Source organism: Diorhabda sublineata, chromosome 7 (genome assembly GCF_026230105.1).
Source record: "Diorhabda sublineata isolate icDioSubl1.1 chromosome 7, icDioSubl1.1, whole genome shotgun sequence".
Taxonomy (NCBI): Eukaryota; Metazoa; Arthropoda; class Insecta; order Coleoptera; family Chrysomelidae; genus Diorhabda; species Diorhabda sublineata.
In genome coordinates, this window is record NC_079480.1 from 14,884,804 (window position 1) to 14,900,838 (window position 16,035).

The window sequence follows — 16,035 nt, forward strand, 5'->3', positions numbered from 1 at the left end:
ACATTACCGATGGGAGTTTTTCACATACACACATTCTATCCTCAATATCTCAGGTTCTATTAAGATAGAGACTTCGTTTTGATTTAAAGACACTCGCTGAAACACCTTCTTTCTTTTGAGTTTTTGAACACTTTAATTGGTTGAGTTGGAGAGGAGCTAGGCGCGGACATTCAATGTGGAGTTATGGATTTTTGTAGGTTTTTGGCAATTTTTCTACATTCTAAGATCTATATCTCAGGTTCTAATATAGCTACAGAGTTCGTTCTTTTCTATTATAATGATTTCTGATACTTATTTAATGGATTCGATGCGAGCGAAGCCGCCAGTAAAAGCTAGTTATTCCTGAATAATTTTAGTTTTACAAAAACTATTTCATCCAAAAAATATTATACAAAAGGCAATTTCCTTCAGCTCTATTTAAAATAAGTGGATGTTAGTAAAATTTATCCACTAAGTGGGTTTTCACCTAAGCTCAAAATTTGAGACTTGATGCCACTCGTTATTTATTTATTGGAGGGCTCAAAGAAGATAAATTAAAAGAAGTAAAGACTAATAATGAAACAGTCTTTGCGGGAGAAAAACTATCGAAAATAAAAATAGAATTAGTGATAAATATGGAAAATGGCAAGTATAGTAAAAATGGGATTCCAATAGACGTCATAAAGTATGGTGGTGAACCCTTAAAAGCATATGGGAACAAGAAAATATGCCTAAAGGTGCGTCTCCATTGAACAAACAATGGGGAAACAAGTTTGTCAAACACGTTGAGTGCAGTTTTAACAAACATTTCTTATTTCAACAAACAATTGTTTGACAAACATTTTCAGCAAACATTTTCACCATTCCACATGAAACATTAGTCAGGTAGGTTTTGTCGAAGAATGGGTGATTAGAACCGCCGCCGTTGTCTGGCCTGCATTTCAGCAGCTTATATTTTTATGGAAGAACCTCGTTCTCGTCGATGGTGGCTGAGAGAAGTCACTGACAAACAATGTTCGATCTAGGACGGGAACATTCTAGGCAAACAAAAATGGCGTCCCCTTTTCCTTCCATACATGAAATGTTTGTTGGGATAGCGTCCACATTAAAAAACCGACGAACATTGTTTGTCAAACAAAAAAGTTTGTCGAAACTTTCGACAAATGTTTGGCAAACCATGTTTGCCCATTGTTTGTTCAGTGGGAATGCGGCTTAACCAATAAAATAAGGCAATTATTCACTGAAGACGTTTGATGGGTGAAATTATATATTAATCAAATATGAAGCTCCATGATGAAGCTCCTCCAGGTGCTAGCAGTAATCGGAATACCTAAGAAAATACTAAATTTGGTGAAAATGACACCGAGTAGTTGTCGGAGGAAGTTTAATAAATATAAATAGTGCTGTTTATGTGGGATCCGAATCCAGGAGATGATTCAATATAACAAACACAAATCATTGCGATCTATAAAAAACGTTCCTTCTATTTCAAAAGTAATTAAAAGAATGTTGCTTAGGTATAAATAGATGAACATTTCCAAATATATGAACATAGGAAAAGATCTGAATAACTTCAACCAATTAACAGAGCAAAACATGGAGTATAGACCTGGAGCTCGAAGCAGCCGTTAATAAAAACAGATAGAGGAAGAACATTAGAGCAGTAAAGCAATAGAGCGACATGAAGCCTCGTGTCTATAATGTATATTGTAAATAATTTGTTTTTTACTTTTTGATATAGCTAAATTTAGAAGCATTTTTATCGATATTTTTAGACTGTATTTTATATTTTATTCAATTTGCTGTTTCAAATCTTTCTTTGATTCGTACAGATGTGTGGATGATTGCTTTACGATTTTGTAACTATGGGACTGCGTGTCTACGAGGTTCGCTCAATAAATAGAGATCTTATCTATGGTAAATGATTACTAAAATAAATTTATGAATGAGTTTTTCGAAATGGTAGAGCTTCAACTAGATACTTTTGTTGTCATTTTGAAATTATTTATCGCAACTATAATCTTAAGCTTATAATAAATTTTAGAAAGTTAAATATTATTAAATGAATGAAAATTCGTTATGTGTAGTCAACTATTGTATTATTTTGGGGTTTTTGTACAAAAATTTATGATATTATTTGATTTTCCGTATACTTTGTCATAGAGGTATGTTTTTAAATGTTACGTCAAAATATCCAAAAATTAGAAAAATAAAATTTGACATGCTTCGAATTCGAAATCTCCTAAGCCATTCGAGATATCGATTTATTTTTGACAGGAATCAATTGAAAATACTTGTATCTAACCGACTTATTGTGTTTTTTCGTATCAGGAGTTCAGAAAAAGTTATTAGTAGCTCAGAAAAAAAAATTATAGGCGGAGAATGAAGGATGCTTCTCAAAAATTGCATTTTTGAAGAACTATACATTTTATTTGGAAATTTTTCAGATTTTTGAATTTTTCGAAAAGAAATACATAGTTTTTACATACATAAAGGTGTATTTTCAGCTTTTAAATGTAAAAATCCAGAAATTTCCAAAAAAATTTACATGCTTGTATAAAGAATTCGAAATCTCCTAAGCCATTCGAGATATCGATTTATTTTTGACAGGAATCAATTAAGAATACTTGTATGTAACCACTTACTAAGTTTTTTTTACCAGGAGCTCAGAAAAGTTATTAGTAGCTCAGAAAACAAAAAATTTAGAAGGAGAATGGAGGATGCTTCTCAAAAATTGCATTTTTGAAGAACTATACATTTTATTTGGAAATTTTTCAGAAATATGAATTTTTCGAACAAAAATATATAGTTTCTCATAGTTGTTACATAATTTCGGTATAAAGATGTATTTTCAACTATTAAATCAAAAAATCCAGAAATTTCAAAAAAAATTGACATGGTTGTATAAAGGATTCGAAATTTCCTAAACCATTCGAGATATCGATTTATTTTTGACAGGAATCAATTGAGAATTCTTGTCATTATATTTGGTTCCTTCACTTTTATACTTGTATTTGTGAGAAATATACAGGGCTGATAAGTTGTGAAGTGTAATAATACATGAAAATCGAATAAGGAAATTTTAATCCTCATGATATAAAATCTTGGTCTAATATTTAAGTATACCCACCTCAGTAATAATTTCAAAGTACGTAAGGTTTTTTGTGGATCTTATATCATGTGATATCAAACATTTTTTTATTATTCAACGCCACAATTCGTATCAATTGATTATATAAGCGAATATTGAAATATTAGACTTATGGTCATTTTGATTTTTACCTTATTTTCTATATCATCGATTACTTCTTCTATTCTTATTATTTCTATATTAGATTGACGATTATTTTTCAATTGTATTAATTTTTGTAATGAATCAAAAGCTACCAAACCTTGTTAATTTGATCTTCTATTAAATCGTATTAAATATTAATTTCCAATTATTATTTGATGTAAATAAAAACTACCTGTTTAGAATTTTTTGTGGCGTTTCTTCCTGTTTTAAAATGAAATCGTCTCAACGCGGAGGTGGCAGTGGTGATAAGGTCGTCGGGAGGTCGGGGGGACTTTGGGGGGCCCGACTGCGAATTTACGGTCATCCTAGGATGAGGACTGGAGGGTGCAGGAGGGCAGTAACTATTCGATGGTGCTGATGATGACAAAGGACCGCTGTCGTAACGTGACTGATGACAGTACTGATGCTGAAAAATATAAAAAACCATGATAAGTGAGGTGATTTATACAATGAGAAATTAGTGGTAATTTTGGTAATTTTAAGTGCAGATATGGCCGTTGAACGAATATAATTCAATTCATAAATCAATTTTTAATTGTGATAATTAAAAAGTGAAGCCATATTTTGCATATTTTTTTGTATATTTAATAAAAAGTGCATATTTTAAGGAATTTGTAGGGAAATTACAATTTAGAAAAATGAAAATGTCCTTAATTGAATTCTTTTATAATTATTTATGAATTTAAACTGAATATTCCAAATAAAAAAAAAACAGCAGCATCGAAACCCTCGAGGGAATCTATGAACTTTTCAATGGAGATTTTAAATTTTGCTTCAGTTACATCGTTAGATATTGAAAGAAGGTTTTTGAGTTATGAAATTATTTTTTTTCATATAAAACGCAATTTTTTCGCAAAAATAATTGAATAAAACAATTTGTCATGAATTATAATGAATATTTTGAGTTTTATCTCACAAACTTAACATTTGTAGGTATCTACAGAATATAAATAAGCTCTTTTGAATGAAAAATATACAAAACGTACATTTTTCAAGTTTTTAGCTTATTTTGACCTATTTTTGGTGCTCAAATCAAAATTTATTACAAATAAATTTACAAATAATTTATCAAATATTTAAAAATTAAATCTCGTATATTCACTTCACTTTTTCGTTTCATATTAATATTCATTTATACAGAATGTTCCAAAAAAGGCAACCGCTTTGAAAGATGAGTAGAAAGTTGAAAATTTAATGGGGTTTGTTTTGGTACAAAATTCACCATCCGTTTTAAGGAAATATTTATTTCCTACTATTTTGACAAAAATACTGGAAGCATTATAATGAATTTTATTCTCTTATGATTTGGAAGTTGACACATGCAATGAATTTATTTCTATATCTGATTTTCATAGAGGACGCTGTCTAGCTATTCGTACCAAGTACTACATCACTCAATAAGTCGTGTGACTCACACACTTCATGAAGTACCAATTTTCAAAAGACTATGTGTAAAATTTCATGGAATATTTATCGTCTAGAAAGTAATTTCGTATGTCAATTTATCATTGCTCAAAAATCAAGAAAAAACGGCGGAGAAGAAACCAAGACGATGCACCGATTTACAAGTCCATGGCAACGATGGTTAAATTGATCGAATCGCTTTCTAATCCACCGTATAGTTCAGATCTGGCCCTCGGTGAGAAATTCAGTTCAAATGTTGAAGCAGTTGTTCAAATTGAAGCCTATTTTTAAGCAAAAGACAATACCTTCTACAAGATTTTTGATTATTAATTGAATGAAGTTTATTTTTTTTTAATAACATCATCTAAATGTCGGCCCTCTCGAAGACGGCACTCCTCGACAAAACGCGAACGCAGATTTGTGAAAACTCTCATTAATAAATCTTAAGTGATTGCCTCCATTTTTTGGCGGATATTTTTCTTAAGTTGACTGATAACCCTCCGATTGTTCATGTACACTTTATGTTTGAGGTATCCCCACAAAAAAAATCAAGAGACGCCAAGTCTGGGCTACGTGGTGGTCAATTCTTTTGGAAATTTTAGTCTTGCAGAAAATATCTGTGTCACAGCTGCCATAGAATCATTTGACATTTGACTGCTAGCTCTTTCTTGTTAACACCAAGTTCTCGTATTCGCTATTTTGATCTTGCAAGTTGTGGAGTCGAATATTCCTCTAAAATCGCAACATAGCGGTCGGTGTTAACGGTGAAATTTCGTCCTCGTGAATCTCCAAAGAAGAAATGGCCAATAATTCTTTTGCTTGATAATGATGCCCATACCGTTACTTTTGGACTATGCAGTGGTTTTTGATGTTTCATTTTTGGATTTTTTTTTGGAGTGATAACGAATTTTGTCGGTTTACGAACCGATTTAAATGAAAATGAGCCATATCTGAATGATGTTGTCAAAATTAGAAAAGCATTTCTTTCGCAAATGCCAGTGTTGCTTCAATCTTTCAATCTGTGTTAACTGGAGCTTATAAGGATGCAGTTTAAGATCCAACTTCAAAATTCGCTATAAACTTCGTTGCAGCAGTGGAACAGATCTTTTCAAAACTCTTAACCTTTGTTTTAAATAAATTTGCACTAGGAACTTATTAGTTTTAACTCATATTCTGAACCTTGTCAAGACGTATAAACGACCGTTCTCGTAAAACGTGCGCCGCTTTCGTTCGTAGCGACTCATGGCTACTCCACTTGGACTTTTTCCTGCGAGGTTATGTAAAATATAAAGCTTACGGTTTCCTGGTACAATAATTTATAGCAGTTAATGTTCGAAGGGCAGTTTTTGGTGAATATATAAACCTGCTGGTGGAGTATGTATTAACTATGGAGAGTTAGTGATTATAATGGATTTGCGCCGTTTGGCGTATCTACTAGCTATAAAAAATAATTTAATAAAATCTTTTTACACCCTTCCTTTTTGTTTTACGAAGGAATCTGCTGCGCGTATATCTAACATTGTAGAGAGCAGGCTCCATAATTTGGAGTTAAATATCAAAAATTATGGAATAACGTCAATCGAAAGAAGGTCCTTAATAACTATTATGATTTATATGAATACCACGGGAATATTTGTCACTTCCATGATCATTTTCCTTCGTAAGAATGCGAATGTCGAATACCTCAATGAGAGTTTGGTTCCATAGGAAAAGTTTGATGTCAATTAGTGATGGAATGGCTTCCACAGCAGCATCCACAGTGCTTTTGATTCTAGATGGCCATTACAGTCACACCAAGAACATAGAATTGATGTTTTTAGGTTTTTTTTGTTTGATAGCCAGTTCCTCATTAAATTTATCCTCAAAAAAACAAAATACTATTCTAAATATGGCGCAGTTTCGCCAATAAACATTTTTTTAATAAACTCACCTAACTTTAGGCTTTTCAAAAATTTTATCTGCCATTTTGAGGGGATTGAAGGTTGAAGAATGTCAATTTATAATTTCAAAATTTCAGGATTATAAATAATAATTTCTTTTGGTTTCTACAAACTGTATAAAAGTTCAAACATTAACTGAATAAGTCATTTCGTTTAATATCAAGAATCCGATCCATTTCTCATACACAACAATTAAGAGATTAAATTCCTCGAAAATATTTTCTGTATTTGAGATATTTCTCGATCTCGACATTCCTCAATAGAAAGAATATTTCATAAATTGTTTTCTTCCAAATGTTCAACTAGTATAGAAGAAATAAATTTATTAAATTTTTTATTTCTTAGACCTTTTGATATGTTTCTGTTGGTACATCGTGTGGATTTTAGGTTTCTTTTGAATTAAAATTAAATTTTTTAAGATATGTATGACTAATTTCGATTTCTAGTCAAAAATGTTTTGATCTTAAGTCTTAGGAAAAACTAATTTCAAATCAGAAGAGACCTAAAATCAAGATTTAGAAACATAAATATATACGCTTCAAAAGGTATCAAACCGATCGCAATTATGAAGTTACATAAAAAAATGTTGTACATACAAGGAGTGATCAACAAATATACAATTAGGGTCAAATTTCTACCCGCAAAAAAACAAATTTAAGTTAAGTGCCTCGAAGAATATCGATGTCTAGAAAATCAAGATTATAGCAAAACTTTCCTCTGAACCGCAATTATTTCACTATGTCTAATAAAAGAGGGGGTTCAAATATAAACCAGAAAATAAGTTAGAGACAATTTTTCTAGATAGTCTGGGTTGGGGCGTGTTAGCCCAGTCGGTGAGGCAATTTTTTACAAAAAGAATAAGTTATAAGCAGAAAGATTAGATGCTAATTGATTTTACGAAAACTTCAGAGTTCCATAGATTTATCAAAGTAAAAAAAAATTCGAAAATCATTTTGATTTTGAAAATTACCCATTATTTCAGTCTGTGATGAAAATAAAAGAAAATTTAAAAAACCACGTTGTAAGGCTAGCATTTTTTTTTTCATTACACTTTTTTTGTAAAAAATTTCGCAAATCTATTAAGTCTTTTTTCTAAGGCAAATATGCTTATAAATACCTCCTATAGCCTATCCAATTTTCATTGAATAATTTATGAAATTACTTGAATATGTCTGTTTTTTTTAGTAAACAATTTTCAAATATATCCATCGAAAAGTTTATATATAAATATAAATATTTCCAGCTGCAAAATGCTTAGTTTCAATATTCCATTCCATATATTAAACATGCGTCACATGAATGTGATAATCTACTACGCGGAATTCGTATTTTTTTGGTAGCCATCGCGTCTCTTGATAATTCCTATAGTTTTTTAAGAGAAATCTAGCTTTCATAGAAAAGTGTAAGAAACCTGCTTTATCGAGAAAAATTTACCCTACAATGTAGTATTTTTTATTTTCTTCTAACTTTATCACAGAATTGGGAAATTTTGAAAATCCAAAACTATTTTCGTAAATTTTTTTTGAGAAATCTATAGCTTTCTTGAATAAGTGTAAGGGACCATTTTTATCGAAAAAAATTCATCCCACAACGTAGTATTTTTTATTTTATTCTAACTTTATGACAGAATTGAAAAATTTTGAAAATACAAAACTATTCTCATAAAGTTTTCTTAGGAAATCTATAGCTTTCATAAAAAGTGTGAGGGACCTTTTTAATCGAGAAAAATTCACCCTACAACGTAGTATTTCTTAGTTTCTTCTAGCCTCATCACAGAATTGGAAAATTTTGAAAATCTAAAACTATTTCCGTAAATTTTTTTGAGAAATCTATAGGTTTCATAAAAAAGTGTAAGAGAGCTTCTTTATCGAGAAAAATCCGTCTAACTTTATAACAGAATTGGGAAATTTTGAAAATCCAAAATTATTATAGAAAATTTTGTTTTAAGAAATCGATAGACCTTTGAAGTTTTTCCTCTATACCTACTCTAAAGTACTAATTCTAGTCTTATAACTTGTACCTGTGGCCTCCAGCAACGGGGCTATGTGGTAAAATTTTCACCAATTCACACCCTTCTCCACACACTTGAGTTTTGAAGAGGCATTTACCCTCGATTTCCTCAAATAATTATATGAATTTCCGCGTATTTTACATTTCCTTTGACCAAAAAAAACAGACATCCTTATATCTCATGACTATAAGTACACCAAAAAGCGAGGTTACGCAGTCCCGGCTGTTCTCTATGCTCAACATCAGACCACGTCGAGTATATCAAGACTAAGGCCAGAAGAAACAAATTAAGAAGAGTTCTATGTGTAGCTGTTTACTGAACCATCTTCTACGCGACTCCAGTTTACAGAGAAAGCATTGAAGTGTCAAAAACTCAAAAAAACTGCAATTTACAAGCAAAAAGTTAGTAATTAGAGTCTGCAGTGCATACTGGATAATACCCACTATCGTAGTAACGCACCTTGAGATTTGCTTGTCATAAAACGACTAGAAACGCATTTAGGACTCAACAAAACTATGGACAAGACACTCATTCAAAATTTACTTGAGTTGATCAACAAGAAACACGGCGAAATTAATTTCTACTCTACACAAGTACGCTTTGGACATGGATGTATTGACAGTCCAATATACAAAAGGAAATATCCCAGCTTCCTCACTGCTGAAAACCTCCTACTGAACCTGCTGGCTCCTGACAGAAATTGTACTACTTGGGATGGTGTGTGTGAAAGTATTTCCTCTCAAAAAAAAACACGTAGAGTCCAGGTACTTTCTCCGACACCCTCGTATTCATTAGATTTCTCTCATAGTAGGATTGTCCAAAACTGCACTATAGAGTCCACAGCAATTATAGATAAACATGTTCCGCTTGAAGCGATTGCAGAATTTGAAATAAACGCCGCATTTATCTCAATCATTCTATGCGATGTTATATGTTAATTAGAAGCTTCTATGAAGCTAATTATCGAATTAAATGCCCTTTCGAACAGTTACTTACATAAAATGAATTCAGAGCGAATTCTCTCATGGTAATTTGATTAGAAGGCGAAAGAGAAGCTGAAATATTGAAATAAATTCTAAATAGAACCTAATGAAGAAAATTTTGTTTGAAAGAGAAACACGTTTCTTTATAATCTACAAACGGGAAGCGATGCCTTTCTAAAAAAGACTCTGCTATTACAAGACAAAGAAATTATTTACCGTGAAAATGATGGCGTACGTTCCAAAGAATAGAATTTTGTAAAGAGCAACACATTTCAGGTTATTATTATCATAATTTATCTGTCGACAAAAAAAATCGTTTTTCATTTTATTTTAGTTCAAATTCCTACACCGTTCGAGCATCAGTAGAATCCTTTAAAAGCTCTAAAGACTTTTCCCAGCTATGTTCAAAAAGTTCACTTCTTCATTTTTGGACAAACTTTGACCACCAAGGTCTTATTGCAACTCAAACTTTAATTTATCCAACGCGCATGCCAAAAAATCGACGCCTGCAGATGAAACAGTCTTTGCCTTCTTTGGAGCCGGTTCTACCTCTTCAGTCCATTGTTTTGATTGCTTTTTGTTTCGGATGTGAAGTGATAGACCCACGTTTCATCCATAGTTAAACATTGCCAAACACTCGATGGAAACATCTTCACAAAGCTGTTTTTATTCCATTGTGAGCAAACGCGGCTTCCAAATTGCACGCAGCTTCCTGATGTCCAAATTTCAGTATAGCTTTGTGGATTTTCTTCAGCATTTCTGGAGTCCTCATCTCATTTGGTCGACCACTACGATGCAGGTCTTACGTCTTCGTTTCAACTCTGGTACTCAATATTTGATTGGGCTGATGCTTCCAGATAAAAGTAATGTATCACATAACGATGACCAGTTTATCCATGTTTACAAATTCTACTAAAAAACGTAGCGTCTTCAAACTTGAAACAGTATAGATTAGATTAGAATCTTCACTTAAAACTAATTCAAAACTTCAGATATTGATCCTGGTATATGTTGTACATTCCACAAAAACTCATGATCCTCATAAAGATGATTTTATAGCTCCATCGTCCATCCACTTTCTTTTATCATTTATTATGAATAATGAATATATTTTAATTCAAAATCATAATATCCAAGTCTCCGAGATCTCTGAATCTCTTTTAACATGAACAAAATAATTCAGACTAAGTCTCTGTCTTTAATATGTCTTTGAAGGAGGTTGATAAAATATTTTTAATGTTATACATTATTCATTCTTACTTGAAGAACTATAGAAATTATCACTGAAAAACTGATATACCGAAACAGATTTTGGAAAACTTTGATAAGAAATCTAAGCAGCACGTGTAAATTTTTTGGTTGAGTTCGAAAACCTTCTAAACAACCCTTGTAATAATTTTAACAATACGAATCCTTTACTTTTATATTATCTTTTCTAAGAATGGAAAGACCATATTTTCAAATTTTCTATTCCCGGTTTTAAAATTAATAATTTAACACGAATTTTGAAGATTTATTTATGTTTTCATAAAAAATGGTTACTAAAGCGTTGAAATTGATAAAATGGAAAAAAGTTGGTTCAAAAGTTATCCCGGAAAATTGTCTAGTTCGACTCCATCTCATTATATCAGAGTTGTCAAACTCAATTTTGCAATATATTAAATTTTGAATTCGTAGTTGAGCCAGATTTAAAATAAAAAAAAATCTTCTGAATTATTTTAACATTTAAATTATTAAATTATATAAGTATATAATTATATACAGTTGTTAAAAATCATCTTAAAGTTATAAAAGATGCTGATTATGTTGAGCTCGAGGATTCAGATTGTTTTTGACAAGCGTATTGATGTCAGGTATCAAATTCGTTGTAGTTATTTTAAGAATTGATTGGAGATGTTGTATTGTGTATTGTGTTAATCTCATTGAAATTTTCTTTGAAAATACTGTCCGATTGAAGATTCATCAACTCCATTTGCAAATGAACTGGTGCCTGGAAAGCTTCAAATTCATTTCATTAATTTTGTGAAAGTCTTCGAAACGATTATTGAATTCCATTGCACAAGTTGAAAATATTCATCTATTTTCTTTTGGTTCACTGTGCCAAATGATTTTAAATAAGGGAAATGGTCTAAAGTTTGTTTTTTCCCTTAGCCTCAACTTTGTTTCAAAGGCTTGAATATATGAATACATTTGAGAGGCAATCTGATTTTTTCCCTGTAACTTTATATTCAGATCAATCAAGTGTTTATTCATATCTACCAAAAAGGCATAATCAATCCATCAATCATTGTCGTATTCAATTGGATTGTCTTTTTCTAACATGAAAGCTTGAATACTCCTTGATTGAGCCAACGAATTTTGGTGAAATAAGAGACATCAGAAAACTTGCTAATCTTTTAAAAGTTGCCTGAACAGTCGGTGACATTTTTGAATGTTTGAATGCTAATGATTCCTGATGGATACAATGCCCGAATGTCTGTCAGCCATGGCAGGAGCGCCATCCGTATTCCAGTCGAGTTTATATTCTGCTATTATCAAATGCTCCTATCAACGGAACGCACTTTAATAATTCTTCAGTTATTTCGAAGTTTCTGTTAACGCCTCGTATAAAAACAGCAAGAAGTTGAGCTCTATTAAGAGTATCGGTGAAAAGTTTTTAAATTCTTCCAGTTGAAGATGCAAATTTTGAGATAAATTATTTATTTTAGAAGCAACAATGTTTATTTAAAGCGAAATATCGATTGCTGACATTGAAGTTTCGATTTTAAAGATGACAATGTATCGATTCTCATTTTTTGACTTATCATTCGTATCATAGTGTCTCTTCAAACTAAAACATCAACTTTTCGATTACAAATCAAATATAATGATTTAAATGGGGGAAATTATCCAAAGTTTGATTTTTTATGGTTGATTTTTGGATGCCAACGATTCCTCATGGGTTATACAGTAAAATCCCACAAAATTTTAATTTTAATTCAGTTACAACGCCGTAGACTTGAAAGTACGATTATTTAAAACATCCGTAGAGGAATCGAATGAAGTCTAAAAGCTCTGAAAATCATGATTCTTGACACATTGCGATCGCGGGCCATAAGCGGCTCGCGGGCCGTATTTGACCAAATTTACCTGCTAACATGATCTCCGTTCATTCGAGACATCCAGTACACGTTTGTTCACCTAATAATTCATAGTAAAAACTTGTTATATATCAACGATGATCTGGTGGAAAAAATAACAATTTATTTTCAATAATTTCTATGGATAGTTGCCAAATCAGGTGTTCCTCGGAATTGTAAACATTAAATTTAGAATACCAAGAGATGATGAAGTTATATTTCCCCAAAATTAAAATATAAATACATTGTTCGATTTAGATATATATACAAGTCGTCGTAATATGATTTAGAATACGACTAATACATGCTATTAATAATTTACGTTTTGCGTGATATTATAAGACCAAAAAGGTGAATGATACATGGTAGAAACAAGGAAAAAACAACGACATGTGTAGTATTAGAGAAGAAATATCAAACTAAAATCATATAAAGAGTTTTCCAATAAGGACTCGACAACTTTTTGTCAAATTAAAATGAAAAACATTTGGGATATTTCAAAAACTTTATTATCGTGTTGAAGTACATTCAAAAAATTTATGAATGGAACTGGACATCGCTCATATTGCCACCTCGGGCACGTTTACAGCGGTTGATTCGTTGGACCCAATTTTCCACACATTTCGGCCGAAACGATTGCAATTTCGTATTCAACGTTGGCTTTTAGCTCTTTCAACGTCGTCGGCTTATTAGCATAGACCAATGACTTGATGTAGCCCCAAAGAAAAAAATCTAGAGGCGTTAAATCGCACCAACGCATATTTTGTTTATTGATAAACCCATTGAGCCAGAAATGAGCTTCGTTACTAAAGATGATTTTGCGATGAAATTGATCATCTTGGCGCATCTTTTCCAGAGCCTATACGTCGCTTAGAATGGTCCATAGCTCAATTCTTGAGTGAGCCTAATCTTGTATAAAGTAAGATCCTCACGCAAAATTCACCATAAAGTAGTATTGGCGATGCCCAACTCTTGAGAACGCCGTGGGATTGACTGATTTGGATAATTTGCTACGGACGTTTCAACGGCAGCGATATTTTCAACACTTCGACCAACCCGTAGTCTCACTGGCACAGCAACATCACACAACGAATATGTAGACACAAAGTTTTTCACTAAACTTGTTACTAGGTCGAGAATTACGATCGAAAATCGGAGTTAACGCTCTTAAAGTAGCGGCCATCGCCTTCGAATTTCTGTGGTAAATTTTTAAGATTTGCAGACGTTGTTTGTTAGTGTACTTCGCCATGATGAAAAGGTTCTGTCTACTAGATAAACTGACAGTGACAGTTCGATGTTAAGTGAAGAGGTGCGTTCACAAACTAAATTCAAAATTGGAAACCCCTTTAGAAATAAAAATTTGGAAAACTTCATAGTTACAAAAGATAAAAGATATATGAGGTAAAATAGACTAGCATTGTCATAGGGATAAGATTAAGAAAACAACTAGAAGCAACTTTATATACAACGCTACCTATTGACATAACCTAAAATTATATTGTACATGATTGGCGCTTTTCTATGGGGATCCATATCAGTGTTGCTTTTCTGTTATTTTCTTAGCACAAAAAGGTGAAATCAGACTTTGACTTGCTATAAGTTACCAAATTTTCATATAACCCGGTCATATTACGTAAAAAATATTGGTCAATCCCCGATTGAAAGATCAAATGTTATAAAAATCGGTTTTTCTCGAATATTTCGATTCCTATCACTCAAATGATTTACAAAGATTTACACTTATTATAAAAATTGTAGAGAATCAAATTTTCCAAAACTTTTGTATAAACTTTTTTTCATCTTCATCTTTTCCTGCATAATTGATCTCTGGAAATACTCTAATTTGGGGGCTTTTATGGTAGTTAATTAGTAATATAGTAGTTTCTATTTTGTATAAAACTTCTTCATTCGCGATTCTATCTGTTCCATGTCTGTCCCCTGTTTTTTCATTATTGCTTTGTTTAAAGTAGCTGCCTCCATTCCGTACAAAAAGATCCAGTACTTTGATCTCTCCAGTGTTGTCATTTCTCGAATTAATCCAAGTCCCTAGATATAACCCATATAGTATATTTTTGAGTATATGTTCGATTTCTTATATTGTTATATCAAATCCACTTCTCAAATTTCTTCTTTCTGATGTTTATCTTGTTATTCCGTTATTATCAAATAATTGTTTTATATATTCTGTCCATCTTTCTAATTTCCTATAAGTTTCCATGATTATTTTTCCATATTTATCCACTAATAAGCTATTCGATCTTTGCTTTCTGGTTTTTATTATTTCTTCAACTTTCTTATGAATCGGTTAAAGAGCTACGGCTGATTTGTGTCTTATATGTGATGACTGAATAAGTTCCAGAGAGTCAAACTGTCAACCAGACTTGCTATTTGTCAGTTTTGGCAACACTGCGAGAACGATTTCGTAAAAAACGGCCCGAGTTGTGGAAGAACAACTCGTGGATCGCTCCTGTCGTTTTTTAATATCATTCAAAATAGTTTTCATCAAAAAGTGATCGTTACCTAATTACACAACCTAGTTTTTAGTTTTTTCATAAGTTCCTATATCTAAAAATACTGTAATGTCTCGTTTCTATTTACCATACGTTATGAGTTGACTCAATTTTGATTCGATATGAGTTATTGAAGTTTTGATTCGACGCCAAAAAATTTATACGACACATCAAACATTTTTTTTTCGTTCCTGTTAATTTAAATAATGTAAGCTTTCAAAATTTTCATAATATTGACATGAAATATTACGTTCTGGGTAATAAAAAGGTGTTTGTTTTTTTGTAAAATGTAAGTCATATAATCCGAGCTATATCATCGTCTATTCACAAGTTCCTCACAAAAATTCGGAATGGATTAGCGAGCGCTGCTGTTTCATGTTCAATATTTTATATTAATATGAGGAGCGTAGCTAAACTACGGATCAAAATGTAGTTTTCTTATTTTAAATGTCAAAATACTGCAAAATTTTTTGGAATATAACGGATTATGAAACGAAAACGAAGAAGAACTAGCAATAAATATATCCAAGCAAGAATTAAATTATTATATAACAAGTAAAAGTCTGTACGAACATGAAGAATAACTATCTAGAAAAAACTGCAATAGATAACTTAACATAAGAAGAGATAAGAGACAATAGTCCAAAACATAAGTAAATAGAGAACCCTTGTCAACAAAATTGAACGAAACCCACGAAACACTATTTACAACAACTACTGAAACGCCGACGATGACGAGGATTGGTGTGGTTATAAAGCTTAAATAAATGTCATTCATAACACTTTGAAACTTT

The 16,035-nt window shown here is 31.8% G+C and overlaps 1 protein-coding gene across 1 annotated transcript in view; it reads right to left on the reverse strand.

Annotated features, from left to right (window-relative positions):
* LOC130446379 (uncharacterized) overlaps window positions 1-16,035 on the reverse strand; it is a 128,514-nt gene that overhangs the window by 63,449 nt on the left and 49,030 nt on the right. The window contains exon 3 of the mRNA XM_056782601.1: window positions 3,447-3,680. Coding sequence (XP_056638579.1) covers window positions 3,447-3,578 — 132 coding nt within the window. The 5' untranslated portion in view covers window positions 3,579-3,680. The remainder of the gene's footprint in view (window positions 1-3,446; window positions 3,681-16,035) is intronic.